This window comes from Fukomys damarensis, unplaced genomic scaffold (assembly GCF_012274545.1).
Source record: "Fukomys damarensis isolate Sample0158 unplaced genomic scaffold, DMR_v1.0_HiC HiC_scaffold_12, whole genome shotgun sequence".
Classification (NCBI taxonomy): Eukaryota; Metazoa; Chordata; class Mammalia; order Rodentia; family Bathyergidae; genus Fukomys; species Fukomys damarensis.
Window position 1 is genome coordinate 12,073,853 of NW_022900924.1, and position 27,108 is coordinate 12,100,960.

The following is a 27,108-nucleotide window of genomic DNA, read 5'->3' on the forward strand; positions in this document are numbered from 1 at the left end:
AAAAAAAAAAAAAAAAGGTCCTGTTTTTGCAAAATGACTTCAGCCACAGGTAATGAGGAAAGGAAAGTACAAGTGAAGCAGCCGGGATTGGTGGGGCCCCGGGTTCCTGTGCTCTGATCTGACCAGCCTGGAGAGAGGATGAACACCGATGTTGCAGCTGCCGCTGCAGAGTTCCTGGAAGCCTCAGGAATTTGTACAGCAGGCAGGATATTGGCAGGATATAATTATGAGCACGCATTTCAGAGATCGCCAGCTTGAATCCTGAACTTACTTTTCCATTAATAGAAGCACTTCAGTTTTTGCAATTATGGAATTAATGGTCCCTTATGTGCACTTTTTTTTTTTACTTAGTACAAGCAAAAATTTGGGTTCAGTTACAGTTGTATGTATCATAACTCTCCTGGAAGCTGACATGGAATTGGATGGTAAGAGCAATGATGGTATCGTGCATTGGGGAGGTCACAAAGTCAGGCGTCTTGCTACACATTGCATGCATGATTCTGTTTAATCCTTGAGACCCCTTTGAAAGGTAGATAGGATCTATTATCCCTGCTCTACAGATGAGGAAATGGAGGCTTTCGGAAGTACAGGGCTGGCCTGAAGTCTCATGATGGGCTGATCTCTTGCTCAAACACAGATCCCTCTGATCCATGATCACAGATGATTTACATGGTCCAGGGCTGGCCACACAGTAGGCCAGTAGTTCTTACTCCAGATCCCAGTATCCAGAACACAGTATGGGGAGCAGAGCATGAGAACCAGGTCTCAGCCTTCACCTTGGGCCAAGACCTTTTCCATACCGTCCCCAAGCCAGCAACAATCTCCCCACTGGACAGTGACACAGGGATTTTAGTGTTCTTATGAGCACCTCCAGGCTCAGGTTGCTAAGGATACTTTACAGTCATTGCCCTTGCAGGGAAGTTGGGGGTGGAGAGAGGGAAGGCATCTTCAACAGGTCATAAATCTACAGCTTCCCTTCCATTATCCTCTGTGGCAAGAACAGGTCTGATGATTCTTCATGTCACTGGATGCTGAGGTCTGATTTGTAGCTCTGTACCCCACACTTACTCTTTTCTCATTTGTTGAGTTTTTATTTCTCTGAGCTGTAGGCTAACGAGCTTAAACCCCTCCAACCTGACAGCAACAAAGGGAGGGATATTTGGGTGTCCCCTCTGAGATCCCACAGATATATTTCTAGAAGCATTGGGTCTCTTAAGAGGCCACACAGAGCTGAAATGAGGCTGAAATGCTTTATTGGAGCATTCGGTGAAACAAGCCCATTGCAAAATAGGTAATGATTTGGCTTAGCGATTTTACAAGAAGCCTTCAGGAGCACGTGGTGCAGTGACCTGGGAAAAGGAAGTCAGGTGCAGAGAGGAGGAAAGAAAATGAGAGGGGAACTCTGCTGTCCTTTCTTAGCAAGTATCTGCTGCCACAGGGGTCTTTCCAGAATGCTTATCCAGCGTTACTTCCCCATTTAAAATCCTCCATTGGGTCCCATTCTCTCAGGACAAAATCCAGCCTCGTGATGAGAGCCTGCACCATTCCTTGCTTACCTTTCCTTCCGCTCCTCTCGTCCCTCACCTCCTCATGCCCAGGGACTCAGCTTCACTGAGCCGTCGATGCCTGCGGGGGAGGAGGGCATGCACCTGCTCGCTCCCGTGTCTTCACTCCCCTTGCTTCTGCTTGATCTTTCTTGCACACCTCTGCTAGCTTCCATTCACCTTCCAAACTCAGCTCAGGCCTTACATCTTCCTCCGGGAAGCCCTCCTTGACTCCCCTCAAACCTAAAGTGTCACCACTGTCCTTCCCTGTCATGCCTTTAGAATATACTACTGTGGGGTGTATGTGTGTATACGTGTGTGTATACACATGTGTACTCACTGGCCTGTCCACCTGCCCAGACTTTAACAAGCTGAGGGTAGGGCCGTGTGAATATTGTTTGGGCCAGGACAGGCTCAGGCACATGGTTCACGCTGTGTGCTCAGTAAATATTTGTGGGTTGAGTGATCACTAGAGGGAAAGGGGTTCTTGCATTGCAAAGCCCAGAAAATGGGGTTCCCATCTAAATGGGATCATTTCTATGAGGCAAATTTTAAACAAAGGGGTGAGTAGAAAGAATGTTCATACTTAAAGTCACACATGGATTTAGATCCCTAGACAGTGAACTCCTTTCCAGGTTGTGAGGCCCTTACAGGAAGACTCTTGCCCTCTTCTATTACTGTACCCCTGTGGCCTAGCCCAGGAGTTGGCACAGAGGAGGAACCCGGTAAGAGTTTTATGTGCATGAATGAGTAAATTGTCTTCACTCTCCTCTTTACTGCCTGTACGACTGGACTGCTTCATGGGTCTGTCTTCTCGACTTTGAAATGGGTGTAACAAGATTCACGCTTTGCTGTTCTGTCATGCCGAGTAAACAGGTTACGTAAAAGCCCCGATCTCAATTTTGGTGCCTGTTTAACATTTCTTCACTTGCGTATTGGGGCCAGCTTTTGAAAATGTTTCCATTTGCACTTGTAAGGCAAGGCTGGGCTGTACACAGGTGGATTATTGCAAAGTAATCTGGTATGGGGCAAAAGAAAGTAGGAAAACTAGGGATTACAGCTTCCCGGAGCAAACTTTCCATAAATGGGTTAGAAATGCCCAGTGAACCGTCTAGAATTGACCTCGCCTCTTCCCCAGCAGGAGGTTTACCTCTCCCTCCTCCAGAAAGGCTGGTTTTGACCCTAGCTCCACACTGGGCTCTCAGCTATGTCTGTTATACAGGTCTGCTCTGGACTGTGACAAAACTATTAAAATAGCAGAGCAGCTCATAAAAGGAATCCTTTGTCCCCGCAGTTCTTGGACAAAATCTGTGGAGATCCAGTTTGCTTCTGGTCAAATCCCCATCCTCAGCCTCATACTGGGGAAAAGTGAAGGATGAAGGAAATGCAGGGGTAGGGTGGGGCATTTCACAAAGTAAGAGCGATATAATTGAGGAGAAATAGACATCACTTCTTTCAAAAGTTTTTGACAGTGTAATACTCCCAAATCATTCAGATGTTCCCTCTGTCCACCCTGCTTATGTCTTTCTTCCACTCTCTCTATCTAAACACCTCCAATATTTATCCGGCACATGTTAGACACAGACACAGTCCGTGAAGAGGAGAAAGAAAAGCAGCTGCAGCAAGGAGAAAGGTCCAGATTTTCCCCTCACCTATTTAATTTTCTGGTGGAGATTTTGTCTCATTAGCCTGCAGCTCCTTTAGGGGTATGAGATGTCCCACGCAAGCAACTTTTCTCCAGAATTGAAGCTTGCTGTATCAAGCTTTGGAAGGTTAAGGAAAGACTGGCCATTTTCAATTAAAGCTTAAATAAATCCTTTCCAACTTTCCAGGCTCCTAAAGGGCAGTTCGCTCTCTCTGTGTTGAAATGTTCCCCTGTCAGGTGACTGTTTTCTCACTTGATGTCCCCTTTGTCACACAGCTGGGAAGGGCAAAATTGTGACTCCAGCTCAAGTGTGCTTGATTCCAAAGTCCCAAGTTTTCTGGATCTGCTGAGGACCTTTTCCTGAAGACTGGAAATTCTTCACCATCCTGAAATACCGAGCACCTCCAGTGCTGGGTCCCAGGACGAGCTCTGCCTTCTCCCCCATGTTGGGACAGACAGCTGCATCCTCCCTAGCAACCCCCTCCTCCTTTCGAAAAAGAGTAACTGGAGAACTAAGCTCACTAAGGCCTGTGAGCTAAAGAAACACATAAGAGAAACCAAGACGCTGGAGCTTGGCTTTGGTTTAAAACCCCAGGGCAGGTCACACTGATGTTCAGCATTGCTTGTAATAATCCTGGTGTCATGTTTGGGATTTCTTGATTCCACAAAACCCAGAGATAAGATTCCAAGGCAAGCGATTTGTTTGACAGGTGATACCAGGCCACAACAGCAGGGAAATGGCGGTGGTGGGGAAGTAGCCAGTGCTGGGTGCTTCAAAGAACAGATACCCTGTGGGCAACTGGCATCTAGTGACACCAGAAGCAGACCTTCGGGGAGCCTTCCCACTCCAAGAGAGAGGAAAGTGGCTGTGCATCAGCCACCCCCCACCCATGGCTGATTCTCCAGCCCCCCAAAGTGTCCCAGTAATAAGTCTTCAAAGCTTGCAGTAGGAAGCTGTTCTACAAGCAAGCAATACTGTCTGCCATGCCTTGAACACCTACTGTGTGCCCAGGACCTCTCCCCAATGCCTTACTTGAATCCTATCGCCTGTCCTCACTGTAACGTATAATGCGAGCGTTCCCACTTTGCAGAGAAAGAAACTGAGGTTTAGAATAGGTTCGGAACTTTGCTCAAGTTGCCACAGCTGGGAAGTGGTGGTGTTTGGTATACTCTCATAACCCCATATCCCCTTTGAAGGGAGCATTGTTTTCTAGAAGATTTGGGTTCCTGGATATATCCCCTGTGGGGGGAAAAAGGACACATTTCTCTTAAACAGTGATTCTCCAAACTGGAGAGAAGATGAACACCAGTGCTGCAGCTGCTTCTGTGAAGTTCTCAGAAGCCTCAGGAATTTGGTGCAGAACTCGGCTGTAGTCCCCTTTGCCTTCCTCTGTGGGCTGGGCACTCTAGTAAGGCTGATCCTGCCCACTCCATCGGCAGTATCTGGCCGGGCCCTGGACCAGCTGTAGCTCCTCACATCTGATCTCTGTGCAAGGTCCAAGTGCTGGTATTGCAGATATTTCTTGAGGCTTTTCTGCATGAACCAGGCTGTGTTCCTGGGCCTAATGTTGTCCTCTGAAGCCCCAGAGTGAAAGCAGGAGGAGCCCGTGTCCCATACTCTTCAGCCAGAGATGAAGGAGGACTTTTCCATGACAGCAGCAGACAATCACCAGGGGGCACTGGAGAGTAAAGTGCTGGAGAGGAGGCCACAAAAAAACCGTAGAGGTCCTAGGAGGCCTCTGCATCCTATCCTGTCATGGTGCTGGTCCAAAGGTTAAATTAAATTGCTTGACCCTGCCTCAGAGGGCTTCTTGCATCTGCAAGTCAACCTTTGAACTGAGCTTGTTAGAAAAGACCCTTCGGTGAGGGTGGCAGAAAGGAAGAATTTCTTTCTGGAAGCTTCCAGAGTCGAGTCCGGCCATTCCAGGTGCCGCTTTTGCCTGGCCGACTCCCATTCAGCTCCAGCTCAGGTCTTCCCAGGCACCACCCTGACTGCGTTTCCACCCCCAGGAATCCCTCGGGGGCTCTGCAGTGCCTGGAGAACTAAACCTGGGTTCCTGGTGTGGCTTTGGTTGCCCCTCCCACCTCCCCTCCCTTTGTTTCCCACCCCATTGGCCTCATTGACCTTCAGCTTCTGAGCCCTGACCCCGTCAAACTGGCTCTTGTCCTTGAACCTTTGTCTCAAAACTCAACGCCAGGGGGCCGGGGATTTGGCTCAGTGCTGCCCCAGCCTGACTCAGAAGCGCGAGGTCCTTAGCTTGATCCCCTGTACAAAAATAAAAAACAAAAAACCCTCAACTCCTGTCACCTATGGGAGGAGGCCTCCTAGGTGATGCTTTCCCAGAGACTCCCCCATCACTATAACTTTCCTTCCGTCTACCACACCTGCAGTTTCTAAAAATTTATTTGCTTTTATTTCTGTTCTCTCTCCTGATAAACACACAGCTTCCCTGAACTCCTTTGCTGTATGTTCCCGGTACCTGCACATTTGTTGAATGAATGGATGAATGGATGGATGGATGGATGGATGGTTTGTTTTACATCTAGCAGAGCACTGCATCAGGGTTTTAATGCATTGGTTATGGAACCTGGGAACTTCCTCATAGGTTCAGGAATTTGGTGACTTAGAAAAGAAAGCAAAACAACAACACCAAAAGAAAGAACAGGTCACAAGAATTTAGGATTTTTATTGCCGTGTTAAAGTCAGGCAGTGGGGAGAGCTAGCTGCTATCTTAGGGTGTTTTGACTCAGGGAGTCAAATCTCCCCAGGACCTTCCTCTTTGCACCCCCCCCATTTAAAGCAAAAAAAGGGAAATTTTGGAGGCTTCTAGCACCCTGGTTAAAATCTGCGCTTACTGGCTATTTGACCTTGAGCAAGTTATGCAGATTTGCTTAGCCTTGATTTCTCACTCTGAGAGAGGAGGGTGGCAGTCATTGTTACTTCCTAGGGCGGTGTATGAGGATGACGTGAATTGTGGAAAGCAGCCAGGACACTGTTCTACACTGAGTACCAGAAGTGTTAGCTCTGGCTACTCTCAGGGTCCCTCAGTCTTTGTCAACATTCATCACCAACAGTGTGCATCTCTTAATGGGTTTCAACCATCTTAGGCATTTCATTGCCAATCTTGAACATTCCATATTGTCTAAGTGAGCTCTCCATCCAGCGCAATCACCTACTCAACACTGTTATAATTTTGCACATCTACATATGAGCCCTATTATCTTAAAATATATTTTTATTTTTAATGGACACACAGTAACGACATACTGGTGGGGCATAGTGTATTATTTCAATGCATGCAGGCAGCATTGATGATCGGATCAGTGTAATGGCATATCTATTACCCTTGTTTATGTACTGTTAATATGTTTTAACTTAGACAAATGTATTTATTTATTTGGTTTTTTTATTTTTTATTTTTTTTGAGACAGGGTCTCACTATGTAGTTGAGACTGAACTGGAACTCACTGTGTAGCCCAGGTTGATCTTGAACTTACAGTGATCCTCCTGCCTCAGCCTCCCGAGTGCTGGGATTACAGGCATGTGCCACCATGCCTGGCTTAGACAAATGTATTTAAAGATGAAATCATGATCTATTTTCATGAATGGGAAATCAGTTTCTCTTGTCATTCATGTACAGTAACCTGAGAAATTAGATATTCAGATGGAGAGATTCACTGATTCAGCTCCCCTTGGAGAGGGTCATCTGCCCTCGGCTGGGACTGGGGTTAGCATTTGTTTGGGAGAACTTCTCCCAGTACACTTGGACCCTTACCCCTTTTGTGCTGCCTGTGTTCCTCTTTGGCCCCCCTCTGCATTCCGAGGGGCCCTAGGTCTGCCTCTTCCACATCAGAGGGGAATCAGGGCCATGAAAGACTGAACCCTCACCATGATCATTCAGATGATCTCCCATCTGCGCATGCATCACGCTCCCCTGAAGGGCTCCAGCCTGCTGATCCCTTGGTCCTAACCTCAGAGTTGCTGATCAGCAGCGCTGGGGGTTGAGGCCCAGGGTAGTTCCCAGAAGGTGGGGATGAACTGTTCAGAGGGCTCCACTTTGAGAACCACTGGGCTAGAGCCAGTGTGACGTCTGTGTCTGGGTATTCAAACCATCGGGTGGAAGAGAACTGTCAAATCCCCAGAGAGGAAGGGGGTAGAAGGCCAACCCAAGCTTCCCGAGTCGGTGTCAGTGTCTCTGTATAGTGTATGTGGCTTTCTATTGTAATACTCTGAGCGGCCTGGGGGCAATCATCTGGCAGAGGTGCTAGCTCCTGGAAGTTAGACTAGTGAGCACAAAAATAGGAAAGAAATCCAAAGGAGGGTCTGGATGGAGTGCCTATGGCCTCTCCTGCAGTGTGTTATCCATCTGGCTGACATAAAACTCAGAGAGAAAAAGACAAAGCCAGCTACAGTAACATAGGATTTTTATGATCCTTGTGAAGTCAGGAGGAAAGCAAGGTAATATCTTAGGCTTCTCTCAAGGAAAGGTATTTTGATTCTAAACTCTTCAACTCAGTACCTCTTAATATCTGTCAGTAATCTTGTCCTAACTGAAAGCTCTACACCTTGAACCTTTAGGATAAATGAGAGGCCAACTTTGGGACATTGACCTAGGTTTACTGTAAGAACTAATCAGTCTCCGTTTCTGCACCTGGAAGGTGGAAATGATAATAATACCAATTTCTTAATATTATAAAGATCAAATGACATGTAATATATTTAGCACAGTTGGCAAATGAGTCTCCGGGGAAATGACAGGTGATGATTAGGACTGTGATAATGGTACTAGTAAATACAGACTGATAAGGGAAAGCACTTTTCAAAGCGTGAAGTCCATGTAGGCACTATTGGTAAAATAGTCGTTACTCTTTGTGGACCATCCAGAATGGACCCAAGAGGGGGGTGGTGACAGAAGCTCTCTTGAGAGTTAATTTCCTGGGTTTCCAAGGTTACACCTTTGCAGTAGTTGCCCCATCTCCTATCTCACATCCGAGTACCCACAAGCACCCAGAACTTTTTAGGCCAGTTGGGCATCTCATCCATCCAACTGCCCATCCTCCATGCAGCCATTCAACCACCCCTCCATCCACCCACCCAGTCCTCTCTCCATCTGTGTACCTATCCACCCACCCATCCACCCATCCAACTACCTACTCTTTCATCCATCCACCTACTCCATCTGTCTACCCATCCATCTACCCGTCCACCCACCCAACCAGTGAACCACTCACTCTCTCATCTGTTTCCCAACTCCATCCGTTTACCCACCCATCCATCCACCCATCCGTCCGCTTACTCACCATGCTTCCATCTATTTATATCCTCGCGTGCATCCATCCTTCCGTTCGTCTGCCTATTCCCCTACTATCCTTTCGTACACCCCGCCTTCTCTTCACGCAGTCATCCATCCATCTTTTTCTCTCAGGTTAAAGTGCCACAACAAATGCACCAAAGAAGCCCCGCCCTGCCATCTCCTGATCATCCACCGGGGAGGTAAGTATTTAACACTTGCTCTCCTGAAGTAGGTTTGGTGTGAGAACTCCTGCTGAACATCCAAGACAGCCCTCTGACCCTGCATGGCTCTGGATATCTCCCGATCCCCAGATAGTTGGCCATCTCATCTCTCTTCCTCTGACATTTTCTTGCTGGTTCTGTCTTCTTTATCCATCTTGCATGCTTGTCCTCCCGTAGCCTTGCTTTTGTACTCGTCCCTATGATATTTTAGCCCCCAGGTCCATTCTCCTTCAGCCCTTGTCCTCTCCTTCTTACCTCCTCTCATAATTTCTACTTCCTCTCTTTTCCCCAATGCCATTGCTTTTCCTCTTCACTTAAGAAGAGTGCTGGGTGAGTGTTTTTCCACTATGTTCTCTCCCCACATTCAACCATTGTGTGCTCTCCCCAGACCCAGCCAATTGGCTGTACAGAAGCTGGCTTGGGGAGGGGCCTGGCTCATGTCTGTTGGTTTGGGCCATGCGCAGATTACCTTTGGGGACTCTGAGAGTGTCTGGGCCAACCTGACCAGGCAAGGAAGTTATTCCCAGCCTTTCACCATATAAAAGCAAGACCTATTTATCTAGAAGGAAAGGCTCTTCTCTGCCCACCAAGGACCAAATAGGAAACAAGCTATAGTTCAGTTTTTCAAATAATTCCTCTTGCTCTGTCGCATAATTACATCCAGACTTTGTTATACATTTTGCAGTTCATCCCCGGGAGTTGCTCTAGGCCTGTGTTGTTAGTAGCTACTGGCTACACCTGACTGTTTAACTTTAGCTTAATTAAAAATAAACAAAAATACTAGTTTAAATTATTCACTTCAAGGTTCAGTAGTCACGTGTGGCTACCATAGTGAATAGTACCCAGCCAGAGCATTTTCAGCACTGCAGATGACACTGGCCATCGAATCCAGACCCTTGCTACTCAAAGCACGGTCCTTGGACCAGCCCCCTGTGATCACCTAGGAGTATGTTAGAAATACACAATTTCCAGCTTGGCCCAGGCCTACAGAATCAGAATCTACATTTTTTAGCAGAATCTTCAAGCGATTTCTATATACCTTAGAGCTGAAAAATGCTGTCCAAGAGCAGAAGTTGGATAGAAACCCAGTTGCCTCCAAGGGTCAACAAGTATCCTAAATAAGAACAGCTGGCCAGATGAGGCCAGGCACTATATCTCGAGAGAGTGACCACTCCACCAGCAATGCAGACCAGTGTCCTCAGCACTTCTGACATTTCAAACAAAAGCCCAAATAAAGTTTCATATGCCATATACTTATTTTTATGTGTTAGCAACTTATTAAATATTACAAAGTCTTTCCGGCCACCTACCTGCCGCTGCCCACTCTATAGGTTGGATGGAGCCTTAGAGCCGCCAGAAAGCAACTTTCAGCTGCAGCAACTTGCTAATCCAAGACTCCTTTGTCTTCCCATCTCCTCTGGCCTTGGTTAGTGCTTGCTCAAGGGGAATCACTCAAGTTTAGAATGAATGCAAGGGAAACTTAGAGAAGGAGGCAAACTGCTGTGGAAAGCAGTCCCAAAGGCAACAGGCAGTGGGTTTTTTGATGACTTTTGCACTGTTGATCACCAGGAAGAGAGAAATGCCGGAAAAGTCTTCAGTTCTCTTCTCCTGCCCCTGCCCACCCCATATCCTTAATTAAGAACCATCTGTTCCCTAAGAAACTAGATATACTCGAAGAGGCTATTTTGAAACCTGAATTCTCCCTGTATCTGAGCCCCAGCTTTGGGTCAGCTTCCTTGGGGAATTTGCTACCCACTGAATCCTTCTCCTTAGTAGATGCTCTGGACCCCAGCTCCCAAGTGGAGGCGAGACCCAGCCTACTTGCAGGTGACCTATGCTCAGAGGCTGGTATTTGGAGAGGGTTCCTTCTCAGCCACCCACCTTCGAGGTCATGTTTCTTGTGCTCCTACCCTGCAGGCTCCTGCGCAGGCAAAGCAAGCTGAACTTTCCAGAAGTCTGACAGCTTCTTGCTTTTCCCCCTTGTTGGTGGGAAGTTGAAAATAGAGTCAGTTTCCATGGTGATGGCAGCTCAGGCTAAGCAGAGAAATTAAATGTCTGGGGTCAGTCCAAGGCTTCAACTCTCAGCCAATCCCGCACTCCATTCCCACAATAAGAAAACAACTAATAAGAACCAATATCATGCACGGAGTTTGAATTTGAGCTTCTCACAGTTGTCCCTCGCCGTGTTCTCTCTGAGCAACAGAGATACCAGAGGGGAGAGAGCCTTGGTCATGAGAGTTGGATCGAGGAGTGTTATTTAGCGCTGCTATGTGCCCAGCTTCCTGTGTGGCTTTTGGCTGTCTATCAAGGGCCAGGGCAGAAGAGTGGAGTCTTTCTTTCAGGGATCCATGATTGTTTAGAACAAATGATGTTTCAATATGCAACCAATTGAAAAACCCCATGAGTGACAAAAGGTGATCTTCACACGAAGGGTGGAAGGGCAGGGACAGGTGGCCATCATGAGCGAGGTCACTGACTATAGGTCCCAAGAGTTCAGGACCCTCGAATTTAGATGAGGTTATGTTCTGAAATGAATGCCAATGTGAAACAACAATGGTCCTGAAACAAAACAAAATAAAACCCTGATAGCTTTTTTTTTTAAACTGTAATTTTTCTTGACAAAAGCCATATACTGACAGTATAAAATGTTTAGAAGCCAGAGGGCACCCCCGAAACCCCCCACGGTGGTGCAGTGACAGTCACTTTTAGTGTTAAATATGGGTCCTCAAGGTGGGGTTTGAGCTCTGAACTCCTGGCATGGTCAAAGCCGAAATGATACTTAAACTCTCAAATCTCTATTTTTACCCCTACGGACCCAGCAAGGTTAGTCCGGACAGAGTCAGTCCCATGTGACATCAACAACCCTGTTCGGAAGCCACCCCGGTATTCGGACCTGCACATCAGCCAGACGCTCCCCAAAACCAACAAAATCAACAAGGTGAGACTGAGCTTCTGCTGGGTTTGGGCCTGGGGGGTGGGGGATGGGGTCCGTGTGGCCAGGGCTGGGCAGGAGGGAGGAAGGGATGGATCTGGAAGTGTGGTTTAGTTTGTGGAAACTGGGGGTGGGCCTCTAGCAATCAGCAGACATCTGTCTGATTTAAAGATGGCACATGGAAATGAGCATGAATGAGTGCGTGGGGAGGAAGGATTAGAAATGGGTGGAGGTGCCAAAATGGACTTTCCTTGGTGGTCCGGACCCTGCCAGTTCTGCTCTGTGAGATGTTTCCCCATCTGCTGATCAGCTATGCAGATGGTTCTCAGCTCTCTGAGCATCTGTTGAACTAAGGGTCGGGGGATCTATTTTTCAGCTTCTGCTGGAGACTGGATAGATGGATATCTTTGGGGGCTCCCATCTATAAGCAACAGCCAGTTTGGTTGGTTTTTCTTTGGGCTGATGGCCAACAACAAGCCCTGGTGCACCCTTCTTTCCAGCATGGTTTGGTTTGTTTTGTTGATGGGGCTGCAGCAAAACTATCCCATGGGTGCTTCAAGACCCACATGAAGAGGCAAAGGCTGCACACTGAGGTCTTCGTATTGTGTTGAAGGTGGATGGAGGAGGATCAACCAGAGATGGGGGAGGTCACCAATCTGTGTGCAAGTCCCGAGGGTCATCATGACGACCGCTGACCTCTCGTTGGCTTTTCCGCATAGGCTAGAGGGGGTTGCCCCCTCCTCAGTCCACTCTCCACACGCAGCCAGAGTGAGTCTTAATGAACATAATTGGAATCCCGTCAATCCTCCGCTTAAAATCCATCCAGCAGCTTCTCTTGCTTTCAGAAAACAAATCGGATCCTTTGCCGCAGCCCACAAGGCTGTGCATAATTTAGTCCCTCCTTCCATCTCTGACTTCCCCTTCCAACCTCCTGCCAAAGCCCATATGTTCTTTTGCTCTTGTGCTATCACAATGCTTTTGGCCACCAGATCTCAGAGCCATTCACCATCTGGCTCTTTGCAGCAATATCCCAGCAATCAGGAAAGCCCGGCCTCTGGAGTCAGGAAAACCAGCTTTGGCTTCCTCCACTTACTGGCTGTGAAACTTTGGATGAATAATTTAAACTCCCTGCACACCAGTTTTGCCACACGTGCAATGAGATGTTCCAGTTATCAGCTGCTGCACAGCAAGCTAACCCCAAACTTAGCAGTGTGCAGCAGCCCTCCTGTCCTTTGCTCACAGCGTCTGTGTGTTAGGAATTGGGACAGAGCACGGGAGGGATGGATCGCCTTGGCTCTGTGATGTCCGGGAATCAACTGAGAAAACTCACACAGCCAGCAGCCACACATTTGTGTGTGTTTTGTTTTATTGTTTGTGTTTGGGAGGGCAGGGGTTGCTATACTGGGCTTGGAAGCCAAGGCATCAGGAATGGTGGGCAAATGCTCTACCACTGAGCTGCACCCACAGCCTTAGAGCCATCTAGAACAGGGATTGGCACATCCTAATCCTCACACCAAGCTCAGCCCACCACCTGTTTTAGTGAATAAAAGTTTATTGATAAAAGCCACCCCCCTATTATGTGCTGCTTTTGCAACATTGAGTGGTCACAACAGGGATTATGCAGCCTACCAGGACTAAAATATGTGCCATCAGGTTGTTTATAGGAAAAGCTTGCTGACCCCTGATCTGAAGGCTTCGTTATTCATATGCCTGGTGCCTGGACTGAGGAAGTCAAAGTCTGGCTCTTCAGAAAGTTCAGCCACCACACGTGCATGGGACTTGTCTGATGTCCCAGGTTTGCTCAGACTACAGCTACTTTTGGGCTTGTATGGTAGCTCATGGCTCAAAGAACAATTGAATTAGCAAAGGAGGTGAGACCGCTTCTGGAGTACTTCACTGATGGGAGCAGTTACAAGCCTGCTCAGGTTCAAGGGAAGGAGACATTGACCCCAAGTCTGAACGAAAAGAGCCCAAGAGGCTAAGGATTGGATCCATGTTCTGTGGAACTCCAGGTGAGCAATAAGAGTGTCAACCTCAGGCTTGTAAATGTGAAATGAAACAGTCTGCATTTAAAAACACTTAGTACAATTCCTAGCACCTAGTAAATGTCCAGGAAATTCTAGCTAGTGTGATGAGTTTAAGCCTTGGAACCTTCAATCGAAATGTCAAGCTGGGTTCCCTTTCCCTTTGCTGTTTACAAAAGATCCGGGCCTCAGGGCTGGGGTTGTAGCTCAGTGAGAGAGTGCTTGGCTAGCACACGTGAGACCTTGGGTTCCATCCCCAACACTGCAAATAAAGAAATAAACAAGGAAAAGATATAGGTCGCTGAGACGGGGGTTTACTACCTCTGGGAGGGCTGAGGGTGCTCGCGTAATGAGGCTCCTGGGAAGTAATTCTGTCTCTCGTGGGAGGTCTTGGCCTTTGACATCTTGAGGGGCAGGGAGCTTGGTGGAGCCAGCTTGAGACTTTTGCCTCTGGCTTTCTAGACACTGGAACCCCTTGGTGTCAGATGGGACAGAAACACAGATCTGATGGACTAGTGACCAGGACATTGTTCTGCTTGTCTTCCAGCAGGAGAATTTGATGAGAGAAAGAAATTAACCTCTATTTAGAAAGCAGCTTTGACATGAAGGTGGACAGGATCTATCAGAGGGCTGGGTTATTTTTTCTCTTTGTCTTCTCGCTGGCTTCATGCAGATTCTTTCTGTCAGGCAATAATGTGGTTAGTGCAGTAGATTTCTGAGTCACTCTGGCCTGATGATTTCCTTTTCGTTGCTCTTTAGCTGTGCTCCTGTCTGACTTCACACACTTTTGCTCACAGGTGCCTTGCTTTTCCATCTAGCATGGTAGCTGGAATGTTGATTTTTGGAGTCAGAAAGCCTGGGCTTGCCCTTCAGCTCCTTAGCTTGCTATGTGAATATGCAAGCCATTTCCTGCCCTGTCTGCCTTAGTTTTCCCCTCTCTAAAATGGGCTGTGTAATAGGGGCATTGTTGGTTGTGGAGAGGATTTGATGGATGATATATGTAAGGAATTTAGTTCAACACTGGGTATTCAGCACGGGCAAGTAGCTTGATGATGAAGGAAAAGAAGGAGATAGACAAACAAAAGAAGGAATGGGAAGAACAAAGAGGAGAAAACAGGAAAGGGAAGAAGAGAGAAAAATCGAAGAGGAAGAGTAAAAACAGAAGGAAGACTAGGAGGAAGAAACAGAAGAGAGGGGAGAAAAGGAAAGAGGAAGGGGTAAGGAGGTGAGAAGGGTAGAAGAAATGGAGGAGATCGATGGTGAGAGATGGAGAATAATGAGGAAAAGCGAGAACGGAGGAGAGGGAGGTGGGTAGAGAAGCAGCAGCAGTCGCGTCTTGCAGCTCCCAGGGGACCTCTCTCCATCCCAGACATCGAAAACGCCGTCCTCAGAGGCCCAAGTCCTGCCGGTGTGGTCAGGCTGTTGGAAGCAGCTGCATGCTGGCCGGCTGATACCAGCTGGCGGTGAGGAACAGACGCCCTCAGGAGCTCGGCGAAACAAGCTGTCTACGATAAGGATGGACATGGGCCAGTTAGGGGAAGGGTGATCACCTTCTAGGAGCTAGGCCTCCTGACACTGGCCGTGGAGGATGGACTTGAGCCAGCAGGCTCCTTGACCCCTAGTCAGACGAGGGATCATTGTTCTGGTCCTCCACCGTGACAGTGATTCAGACACTCTTTGGGCTTCTGCTCTGCTCTGTCACTCTCGCCTGGTTTCCTCATTTCTACTCCCATCTTTTCTCTGTGTCCTTGCTTCGATCTCCACAGAGTTCCCACTCCTTATGACCTTCATCTGATGCGTATTCCGCTGGGTCATGGAGCTTTTGCTCTCTTGCAGTCTCATATCTACTCAGTCTTTGCTCCTAAGGCTTTTTGCAATTATTATTGGCGCTGCTCACCGTTTCATCCCGTATCCTAAGTGACTGACCAGCTGCCACAACGGTCCTGTGTTGGGAAAGGCTGTTAGGTCAGTAGTCAAGCACAGCTTCCTTAGGAGACGTCCACGAGAAAGCAGTTCCCGGCACCATCATGTGCAAATCAGTGCTCCATGGGGTGCAGTAGCGACCTGGAGATGAACAGACATCTGCTTGAGTCCCACAGTCAGATGTGAGTTTCTTATTCTTTAGCACAACCTTGGATTTCTGCCCTGAACTGGGTGTTGGAACGTGGGGCCAACAACTCCAACAAGTCATTCTACACCTCAGCGTCCCCACCCGTGAAATACAGGTGATGACTTTGGCTGTCTCTAAGGAGAATTCAGAGAAGACTGTAACACAGTCCGTGTCCTCAAGAGCACCTGCCCCAGCAGGTGAGACAGACAAGCTGAGAGGTGGCCGTACAGAAGCCGCAGTAGGACTGGGGCATTCGTGCCCAGCTGGCGCCCCCGGAGGTGGAGTGGGGAAGGTCAGGCCAGCTTCGGGGGCAGTGAGATCTGAGCTGCCCTTTGGAGAAAGAAGAAACAGAGTAGGATACGGCTAATAGACATTCCAAGTGGAGATGACGATGCATCCTAAGCCTGGAAGAAATGGAAGGACCTGGTTTGTGCTAGGAACCAAGGGCCATTGAACACTACTTTGGTAGACCTTTCAAGAAAGTGAGAATATGATGAAGGAGGAGGAGTAGGCGATGTCAGCCCAGATCCAGCCTAAATCATGGACAACATTTTAAACAGGCACCATCCCTTGAGTAAGGTCTCTGCATCACTCCCTACTCGTGGATAATAATTTTTAGCACCAGCCCTTCTGGCTCTGTAACTTAGATAATGACCATTTGTACAGAGTATCTGTGGAAATTTCTTGAAACCTGCTAGTCTGCGAGTGGGAGTTGAAAGGGCAGAGGCTCAAGAGGGCACCCGGAAGACCCACTCATGTCCACTGCTCCCTTGCCTGACCCTACCAGCCTCTAACTTCCTTGAAAAGCCTCCGGTATCTCACCAGGCTGGGTGAAAGCATCCCTCTGTACCAAAAGCCAACCACGTAAACCTTAGCTCCACCGGTTACTGACACGTTATTTCACCATATCTGTTGTTATGGAAATGCAATTACTTTCAGATGAATTAGAGTAGAGAGAGGCTGGCTTCCTGGTCTCCTTTACTGACATTGGGTCAGTGTAACCTCCACGGTGGCCTTGCCTGGCCAGTGGCTGGGATGAACCACAGCAGAGCCTTGTCTGTGACGGTAAAACTATGCCCATGTGCTTAAGTGTCCAGTGCCTTCTACTGAGACTCAAATTGACCTCTCCCTCTCTGGGCCAGAGATCCACCAGGAAGGCCCAGGATTCTAAGGAAAATTCCATAGCCTGGGAGACCAGTTGTACAGGGGATAAATATATGTGTGTTTCTCTCTAATCAACTATAGCCAAGCCTGCATTTCCAGAGTCCTAATTTCTCCCTCCAGGGCTGACACCCTCCTTGCAGGTTTGTTGCCAGGATTAAATGAGCTAGCAAGTTAAAAAGACTTCACTGCTTCCAGGAAGGAAGAGTAGATGTATTTTTCTCTATTCCCCCCACTAAGAACAACTAGAAGCCCTCGGCTTTATGTATAAAATACACATAAGAAGGAAGACCAGCTAGGGACCCAAGGAACAACTCACTGATGGGATCCTTGAGATTTATTTTGGCTTCGTATTTCCTAGACTGGGCACTGAACAGGCCAGCCATGGGTGCCAATGGGTAAAAGACAAACTCACAGTCTCAAACCCCAGCAGAGTAAAACCCAGATGTGAGTAATGTCCAATCTCACTCTTATTCAGGTGTGTGCTGAAAGGTCTAGCCAGTGCCTTAAGGCAATCAAAGGAAATACAGGACACACAGATTGGAAGAAGAGAAATGAGACTGTCCTTATGAGATCACCTGCTTTCCACATTTGTATATGTGGGAACTCCCGAAGAATAACAGCAAAACAAAATGAAGACCATCCTATGTCTACGAAGTGAGCAGGGTGGGAGGTCAATATACTGAAGTCAGTTGTATTTCTAAATACTAGCAGTTAACATATGGAAGCCTAAATTTATATCATGCCATTTATAGTTACTCAACAGCATGGACATAGTAAAATTAAGAAAATATTGACAGGACTTGTGTACTGCAAACTGCAAAATGCAGTGGAAGGAAACAAACTATAGTAAGTTGAGCTGCATCCTCTACAAAGATGCGCTGAAGTCCTAATGCCCTGGACCTGCTAATGTGACCTCATTTGGGAAAAGGGTCTTTGTGGATATAATCAAATTCAAACGTGGTCGTGCCAGAGTTAAGGTGGTCCCTTAACCTAATATGACTTTTTTTCCTAATAAGACAAGCAGATACAGGGAGAGCCCGCATGACAACAGAGGCAGAGATTGGATTGATGAAACTGCAGGTTGGGAAGTGCCAAGGATCCAAGGATTGCTGGCCAACACCAGAAGCTAGGAAGAGTCAAAAAAGGATTCGACTGCAAGTTTCAGGAATTAACTCTGCTAATACCTCGATTTCAGACTTTTGGTCTCCAGAACTGTAAAAAAAAATGAGTTTCTGTTTTTAAAAGTCACTCAGTTGGTGGTATCAAAGCTAATATGCATACTGTATTAATAGACTGTAAGATTCAAGATAGTTAAGACGCCAACTCTCTTTATAATTGATAGATAGGTTTAACACAAATCCTATTTAATCCTAGTAAGATTAATACAAGATCATTCTAGGTGGGCACAGGTCCAGCTACTCAAGAAGCTGAGGCAGGAGGATCACATGTTCGAGCCACAGCTTGGGCAGCTTAGCAATTTAGCAAGACCCAGTCTCAAAATAGGAAATAAAAAGGGTGAGCATGTAGCTCAACGTGAAAGCCCTGGGTTAATCCTCAATGTCACCAATAAAAATGAAAATAAAAATAAAAATCATTTAAAAAGTTATTTGAAAAGGCAAAAGAATAAGAACAGCCCAAAACACTTTAGAAAAAAAAATAGTGAAAGAATAAAGTCTTGCCAATATTAAGACTTATACAGCTATAGTCATCAAGACACAAAAGAATATAGAGATGGTTAGTACGTACATGAAAAGATGTTCAGTATGATTGGACATTAGGGGAATGAGAATTCAAAGCACACTGAGATGCCGTTCTCCTCCTGTCAGAATAAAGAACAGGGACAACTTCGAACCCTGGCCAGGGTGCAGAGGGAACGCGATCACCAGTGTGGACCTGGTATAAAGTGGTGCAGCCACTCTGGAGAACAATTTTTGTATTTTCTTTAAAAACTAAATAGGCTTAAAACTAAATATGCTATTATCACGTTATTCAGAAATTGCATTCCTGGGCATTTCTCCTAGAGAAATAAAGACATATGTTCCCATAAAATCTGGACATAAATGTTTTATAGCAACTTTATCCACAATAGCCAAAGCCAGGAATTGAGCTCGATGCCCTTTGGTGGGTGAGTGGTTGAAAAGGCTGTGGTGCATCCTCACTGTAGAACCCTGATCCTCTGTCACTGTCAGCACAGGCGCCTTCTGGAGACTCTGAAGAAAAATCTGTTGCCTCTTTCCCAGCTTCTGATGACTCCTATGATCCTTGACTTGTAACTCCATCAGTCCAGTGTCTACCTTTGTCACCCTGTAGTCCCTCTTTCTCTCTCTCTATCTCTCTCTCTTTCTCATAAAGATCTTTGCCATTGGATTCAGGGCTGTCCACTCTAATCCAGGATGACCTCATCATGAGATCTTTACCTGAATTACATCTGCAAAGATTTATATTCTAAACAAGATTGGATTCTGGACTTCTAGGGGACCTGTCTCTGGGGAAGATGCCATTCTCCCCACTACGGTGCTCTTAAGTCGACCCCACCATTCTGGGGATGCACACACGGCTTCTGTCTTCATCTTGACTCTGGAGCTGATCCAGGGCAAGGAGAGATAACACGGATTCCAACTGAGATGTGGGAAAGGATGGCGAAGGCGTGGTCTCATCCTCTCTGTGTCTGTCAGGCTGTTGATAGTAAACACTCAGGAGGAGCGGAGTCAGGCATAGTCTGGGTTCCGTGGCAAAGGGCTTTCCAGAATCAGAGACACAAGGCAGGTGGCTGTCAACTGTGGTTTTCTTTATGTGGTGACCTTTCACTCTGCGGTCCAAGCAGTGACTAGGAATCTGTTCCTCCTACAGCTAGCTGCACCCCGGGGCTGTGGAAGGAGCTGACAAAGCAGGTGGGCTCTGGAAGGATCTGGGCGTCTGCAGAATGGGCGAGTGCTGCCCAGGAAGCTGGGATGGGGCCCCTCCCTGCTCAGCTCACTCTCTGCGGTGTCATTGCTTCTCTGCCTGTCCTTGACCCCAGCTTTCTTTTCTTTCTGCAGGACCACATCCCTGTCCCTTACCAGCCAGACTCCAGCAGCAACCCCTCATCCACGACATCCTCCACGCCCTCCTCACCAGCACCCCCACTCCCTCCCAGTGCCACACCGCCTTCGCCCCTCCACCCTTCGCCTCAGTGCACCAGGCAGCAGCAGAACTTCAACCTGCCAGGTACCCTGTGCTGGGGACGCAGAGGGTGTGACAGAGAGTGGGGAGGGGGTGGGGTCTGTGCCAAAGCTGAAACCGGGGTAGTCCTTGCTGGAAGGTAGTGGGGTGGCAATCAGAGAGGGTCACGGAAGTCCATGGATGGGCCTTACCATCCTGGTGAACTATTACTCTGGTGACCGTGGACTGCTGCAAAAAGATTCTCAGTTTCAGCTCCCTGTGTAGGGCACCAGAGACCGCACACAGGAGAGTGTCTCTAATATGGTCAAAGAGCATTTGTGAAATACAGATTTGCACAGCCTAGGCAGAGTCTCTTCACATTGTATCCAGCTAGATAACATCCCCCCACACCGGGAATGTGGTCGTGGGATGGTTTTCTCCTGAGTCAGTGAGGGGCACATGGGGCAAAAACATCTCTGGTCCTCAGCCACAGGTCAGATCTCTAGGCTGAGCCACCCATGAGTGAATGGTTGGGAGGTGAATGGAGTCTCCAATCTGTACCTGAGCAGTACTCAGAAACAATCCCCCAGCAGGGCACAATGTGATCGTATCAGCTTCTCACACTCTTTTGATTTGGGCTGTATCCTTAGATTTGGGGTGTGTTGTGAATTCTTGTAACTTTGGAATTTGTTGTTGTTGTTAAGGTCAAGTCTGAGTATCTGCCTGGTATGAGAGCCCTTCACACAGCAGCCAGTAAAGAGCACAGTGTGAGTCACCAGCTGAGTCACCTCAGGACCTGCCACTGAGTCCGTTACAAAGGTGGCCTGGCATGGCTAACTCCAGCATTGTCCACTTCCGTGGCTCTGGGAGGGGACGAATGAACAAAAGACCTTTTGACACCCCAAACGGTGGTGAGCCTGGATGCTTTCCTGTAGCCATTCCCCGAGACATTGATGACAATGTATTTTCCCGGAAATTATTTGTAATGTTTTTATAGACCAAGGCAAGGAAAGAGCCATTTTAAGGGAAACTGTGCATAAAAACACTATAGCTCTTCTTGTCCCTAAAAGAATTTGCTGGCATCTTCAGAAAAGAGAACTGACTCACCAGGAGGTAATTCTCTTAGCTCCTTCATCCTCTGGGCCAGCGGGAGATCCTTGCTAGTTTGCTGTGCTAGCCTGCCTGGGATCCCAGTCTGTTCCATGGGAGGTCATGTCAGGGTCCTGGTCCTCACAGGGAGCTGCACTAAGAGGTCCTGAGGGGAAAGATACTTTAACACAGCAGTTAAGAGTATGGGCTCCAGAGCCAGGCTGCTTGGATTCAAATTCCAGCCCTACCATTTAGACTCGGCATGATGTTATGTAAAGGACTTACCTCTCTGGGCCTCAATCTCCTTATCTATAAAATGGGGCAAGATATTAGTGCTTTTCTTTTCAAATCACTGAAGGACTAAACGTCTGGAGCTTAGCAGAGTGATGGTCTCATTAAAGATTTCAACAATTGCAGCCTTATTATTAGATAAACCCAATAATACTTAACGAAGTACCACGGTTGCCATCTTTGCATTTCTCATCATTGCTGCTAAGTAAGAAAAGCCTAGATAGAACTGTAGAGAGCAAGAGGAAAGCCCCAAGAACTTTGGCATTTGGAATGTAAACCAAGTTAAACTTGAAGAAGGTAATTTGATATTGTCTGTTAAAGGTTTTAACTGACACCAACAACGTCACTTTTAGGAATTTATATATAGTAATACTTTCACCACAGCGCAAAGATCTGAATGTTAGCACTTCACTGCAACAGTGAAAGCTTGAAATCGACTCCAGTGCCCTGCAAGAGGGGATTGGCTGAATGCAGTAAGGCGGCCATGTATCCCTGTGTTCTGTGACCGCTGGAAGAATGGGGTGCCAGTGTAGAAGAAAGTCCATAATGTATTTTAAGTGGAAAAACAAGTGATTTGCAAACCAGCTGGTATAATAACATTCTATCCATTATAAAGTATTCATACTGGGTGGGTTTATGAGCGTGCGTGCACGTATGTGTGTATGTGTGGAAAGTCTGCAGGAAGCTCACAGGTGCTCAGAAGAGCTGGGCTTTGATCATGTGCCTTTCTGTGATGTAAATAACAAAGAGCAGGCATTAGTTTTAGAACTAATAATAATAATACAGTGCAATGCCAAAATGGAAAATAAAATAGGACCTTCTTCCTCTTAGGCAGTTTGGGCAAAATTCCCTTAAGGTGACAAGGACCTGGTTTGCTGTCACAGTCTCCATTCTGCGCCTGTGTTGGTGGGAAATAGAGCTTTGGGTATGGTTCTCTGCCAGATGTTGTGTTTTCTAAAGGCTGTTTATGCTAAAGTCTAGGCATAAAAATGTCCCTAGCAGTGTTGCAACTGGAATATTCTTGTCTGGAAGGGGTTGGAAGGTTAACAGCCATTTGCCTCACCTGGAAACCTCAGGAAAGAGCTGTTGGTTAGAAACCAGGTGTGGCATTGCAGGCCTGGTAGAGTTTTTGATTGTGCCCAGGCTGCTGGGTTGACCTCCTTTTTCTCTGCCCTTCCCCAACCCCCTGGGGCCATGTGGACATGGCCCAGTGTAGGATGGAGTGGAGCATGTTGTGCGGACAGACACACCTCCAGCTCTGCCCTTTTCTAAGGCTTTGAGCAGGCACCGAATCTGTTTGGGCCTCAGTTTCTCATCTTTAAAACGAGACTGGTAATTCAGAGCTGTTGTGGCATACATCATGGCAAGATGCTTGTAGGGGGTTGTTCTGGGGGCTTCTGAGACCCAAGTATTCATACCTTCTTCTTCTTTTCTTGGCCACCAAGCGCCATCTTGATACACAAGTACACGCACACGCACACCCATGCGTGCACACGCGCACCGCTCTAGAAAATGACAAATTCTGTTGCCTCCAAAGGAGACAACAGGAAGCAGAATCTGCCTTTGGTGGAGACAGCAGGATTTCCAGGACGTCACTGGGGCTGGGCCCCTGGGGTTCCGGGGGTGCTTCCTCCCTCTCCTCCCATCACTGTTCCTAGCGCCTTCTGCAAGCATTGCCTGGTGCCGTGATCATGTTCTGTGACTCACTTGTTCACTGCCTGTCTCCTCCATCTATGTAACAGCACCACAAGACCAGGCAGTGTCTGCTCCATTCATATCACACCCAAAACCAAACACATCACCTACGACCAAAGGACTAATGAAATGTTTGTTGAATGAATGAATAATGAAGGGATGCATGACTGCTTTGAATTCATGCACTGCCCCGGGATGCAGTTTTATTTCTTCACATTGTCTTCTTGGCCCTTATACTACAGTTATCCATTCTTTGCATTTGTGGGTATTTATTGAGCATCTATTATGTACTAGCGACTGTATGAGGCACTAGGCATGGAGCAGGGAACTAACCAGATGTGGTTTCCTATTAACTCTGTAAAGAAGACAACCACAAACTTAACGACTTAAAACAACACAAATTTATTGTCTTATGTTCTGGAAGTTAGAAATCTAAAATAGTTTTCCCTGCGATAAAAACTCAAGGCGCCAACAGGGCTAAGTGGTTCGGGACACCCTTGGGGAGAATCTGTGTGCTTCATTTTTTCTGACTTACAGGGGCTCCCCACATTCCTTGGTGTGTGGCCTCACTCCAACTTCACCTCCATCATCACATTCCTGTGAGGCTCTCTCTTTGACTCCCACTTTCTGGCCTCCCTCACGAGGACCTCGGCAATGACACTGGCCTCACACACATGATCCCGGAAAACCTCCCCCTTGCAAGATCCTTAACTTAATCATACCTGTAAAGGTGCTTTTGTTACATAGGGCAATGCATTCCATGTCCAGAAGCCAGGACATGGACATCTTTCTTGGGGGCTGGGGTGAGGAACATGATTCTGCTCACAACGGTCCCCGTTCTCAAGGGATTCATCGCTCAGTGAGAGAGGCAAGTGTGAACCGAGCGGACACACATGTGCAAATGGGATCATGGATTGTGGTAAAGGGCTGTGAGCAGACAGAGCAATGGGGTGGGCGAATTCCGGAAGTGGCCATGTGCAGGTTGAAGGCCACAGATGGCTGTGTTCCGAAGGTAAGGAGCAGGGCGATGGCCCTCCTGCACAAAGGGGCTGAAGAATGTCCCCGCAGTCCAGATGTCACACACAGAGAGGCATGGCGCCGAGCGAGGTTAGGAGAAGAAGTTCAGATTTTACTTAGGACTCAACGAGATGCGTTCAAAAGGGTGAAGGCAGAGGATGGCTTGATCCTTCTCCCATCTAGAAGACCGCTCCGACTGTTCTTTTGGGGGTGAGGGAGACTCGGGAAGGGAAACTCCTCCTGTGTGGCCCACTTATGAGCCCTCCAGCCCCACGGTCAACTCCCACACCCGTCTCCTCCTTGATGGCAGAAAGCAGGAGCCATTTAGCTCCCCCACGCTGTTCTCTGGTCGCCTCAGCTACTGCTTGGAGCCACTTCTGACTGGCGGTCATTGTCATCAGAGACAACAGGGCTCCCTGAGGCATCTTTGCTCCCCCTTGAAGTCCTCAGGGCTGAGCTGTCCTGTGGCACACGGAAGGTTGATCTGCCAGGTGTCCCTTGTCTGCCTCTGCTCTCCAGAACCTTCCTATCACCGCCCAGCCCATCCTCCTTAAAAGAATTTGACCTCCAGTTCAACCTTTTCTGCAGACTCAGAATCAGTCTCTCAACCTCTCCAGATCTGAAAGGGAAGAGACCAGCTAAGCTTCCAGAAAACCCTGAGTGGTTTTCCCTTTTTTAAATTTTAGCCTCTTGTTGACAAAACAGCTGCATGCAGTGAGAAATCTGGGTTAGGTGATAGTTACAAAAAGTTCCCCGGAATCGTGGAATTTGCTTTTCTTTGGGAGCTCAGCCCTGAAACTTTGAATAAATCATTTCCCATGCTGGACACCCCATTTTCCAGAATCCAAATGTATCCACCTGGATTCCAGCTATCTGAGATGATCTGGAAATGAATGAAGCAAAAGTTTCCACTCTTTTGTTTATGATTTTAAAAAGTAATTCATTCACCCAACGTTTGTTGCACACCTACCAGCTCAGGGAGCTTGGGATCCTGAGATATTGGGAATTGCTCTGTGTCCTGAAGGAGCTTGTCAATAAATTTTGCCCTTTGGGGGAGTACTGCATTTGCTTCCCCAAAACAAATGACTTAGCACTTGAGGGTATTGGATTGTGTCTTAACTATAAATCATCCGTGTTACAAGAGGATACAAAGACTTTGTTTATTCATGGCAGCTAATATATTCATCCCTCAGGACCCTGGGGTTCTAAGACCTTCATGAATACTAAAATCCATGGGTGCTCAAGTCTCTTATATAAAATAGCTCAGTATTTGCACAGAACCTACATGCATGCTACCATACTCTTTAAATCATCTGTAGATGATTTATGACACTCAATATAGTACAAATTTTATGTAAATTCTATGCAAAAATTCTATACTGTAGTGTTTAGGGGAAATGGCAACAAACCTGAACATGTTCAGTGCAGTTACAAATTTTTTCAACTACTTTTTTGTGTATAATTGACAAAATCATATTTACAAAACATTATGTTTTGAAATACACATACATTGTAAATTGATCACTAGAATCAAGCTGCCTCATACACTTATAGCAATTCAATTCCTTTTTTTTCCCCCCCAGCACTGGGGATTGAACGCAGAGCCTTTGCACTGAGATATATCCCCGTCCATTTTAAAATTTTTAAATTTACAGACAGGGTCTCTCTGAGTCACTAACTGCCCAGGCTGATTTGCGGTTTTCCTGCTGTACCACCTCCCCACCCCACGGTGCTGGTTTAGCAAGCGTGTGTCACCAGGCCCAGCTTCCTTTTAGCAGTTCTTAATTTTGATCCCGGATTGGTTGAATCTGTGGGCATAGAAACTGTGGGGGCCCAAGCTGACTGTACTTATGTAGGTCTATGACACACTCTGTGTGATGACGATATCAGCCCTATTGGAAGGGATAGGCTTGCCCTGTTTTGCACATGGACACTTAAGACATGGACAGATTTGCTTTGAATTTTGTAAGGAATCAGAGGGACAGCAAGGAGTCCGTCCCCCGGGTCAACTTCTGGACTCCAGGCTCAGAACCTCTGTGCTAAGACTGTGTCAGCCAAGTCCTGGGTAGAGCTTGTCCCTGGTTGCAATAAAATACTTTCTGGAAGTGGACTCAGAAATTCAGACTCATACCCCTACCCACTTTATTCACCAGGGAACCTGCAGCTCTGTGTGACCTTCCTCTTACTCTAGGCACTGTAGCCCATTGGAGTAAGTGGCCAGTTAGAATCCTGCAAAGTATCCACGCTCCCTGACCTCTACTGAATGATACAGAAGCAAAATGAATTGTCAGAGAATCAGCAATAAAGTCCAGGAGATTTCTTTCATATAACTGTTTTCCAAAATACAAAACTTAATTCGTGCTTATGGTAGGCAGAATAATGCTCCCCCTCCAAAGGAAAAGAAGAAGTCTGTGTCCTAATCCCCAAACCCTAAATCTGATTCCTTATATGACAAAAGTACCTTTGATTAAGTCACAGGACTTGAGATGGACCGATTATCCTGGATTATCCTGGTGGCCCTAAATGTAATCACAGAATTATCGTAAGAGGGAGGCAAGGGCAGGTGATGCCAAACTGGAAGCAGAGACTGAACGGAGGAGGTTATGAGCCAGGAGATCTGATTGGCTCAAGGAGCATTAAAGATGAGGGACAGATTCTCCAGGGGACCCAGAAAATAGCAGATGCCTTGATTTTAAGACCTTTGTGAATCGTTTTTAGACTGTTGGCCTCCAAACTGTAAGAGGATATATTTGTGTTGTTTTAAGCTACTAGGTTTGTAGTAATTTATTACAGCAGGAAAAAAAAAGGAAAGAAAATGAATGTAATCCTCGATGCAGAAAAATTGAAAACCTCAGGAAAACATAATAGATCTCTCTCTCTTCCTCTCTCTCTCTCTCTCTCTCTCTCTCTCTCTCTCTCTCTCTCTCTCGGAAAGCGAGGG

The 27,108-nt window shown here is 47.1% G+C and overlaps 1 protein-coding gene across 3 annotated transcripts in view; it reads left to right on the forward strand.

The window, feature by feature from the left end:
• The window catches only part of Ksr2 (kinase suppressor of ras 2), a 392,217-nt gene that overhangs the window by 297,430 nt on the left and 67,679 nt on the right, over nt 1-27,108 (forward strand). For 2 of the 3 annotated variants that reach the window (XM_010604091.1, XM_010604092.1), the window contains exons 8-10: nt 8,616-8,683; nt 11,518-11,642; nt 19,973-20,141. In XM_010604091.1, the coding sequence (XP_010602393.1) occupies nt 8,616-8,683; nt 11,518-11,642; nt 19,973-20,141 (362 nt within the window). The remainder of the gene's footprint in view (nt 1-8,615; nt 8,684-11,517; nt 11,643-19,972; nt 20,142-27,108) is intronic. The other variant, XM_010604094.1, reaches the window with a different exon arrangement.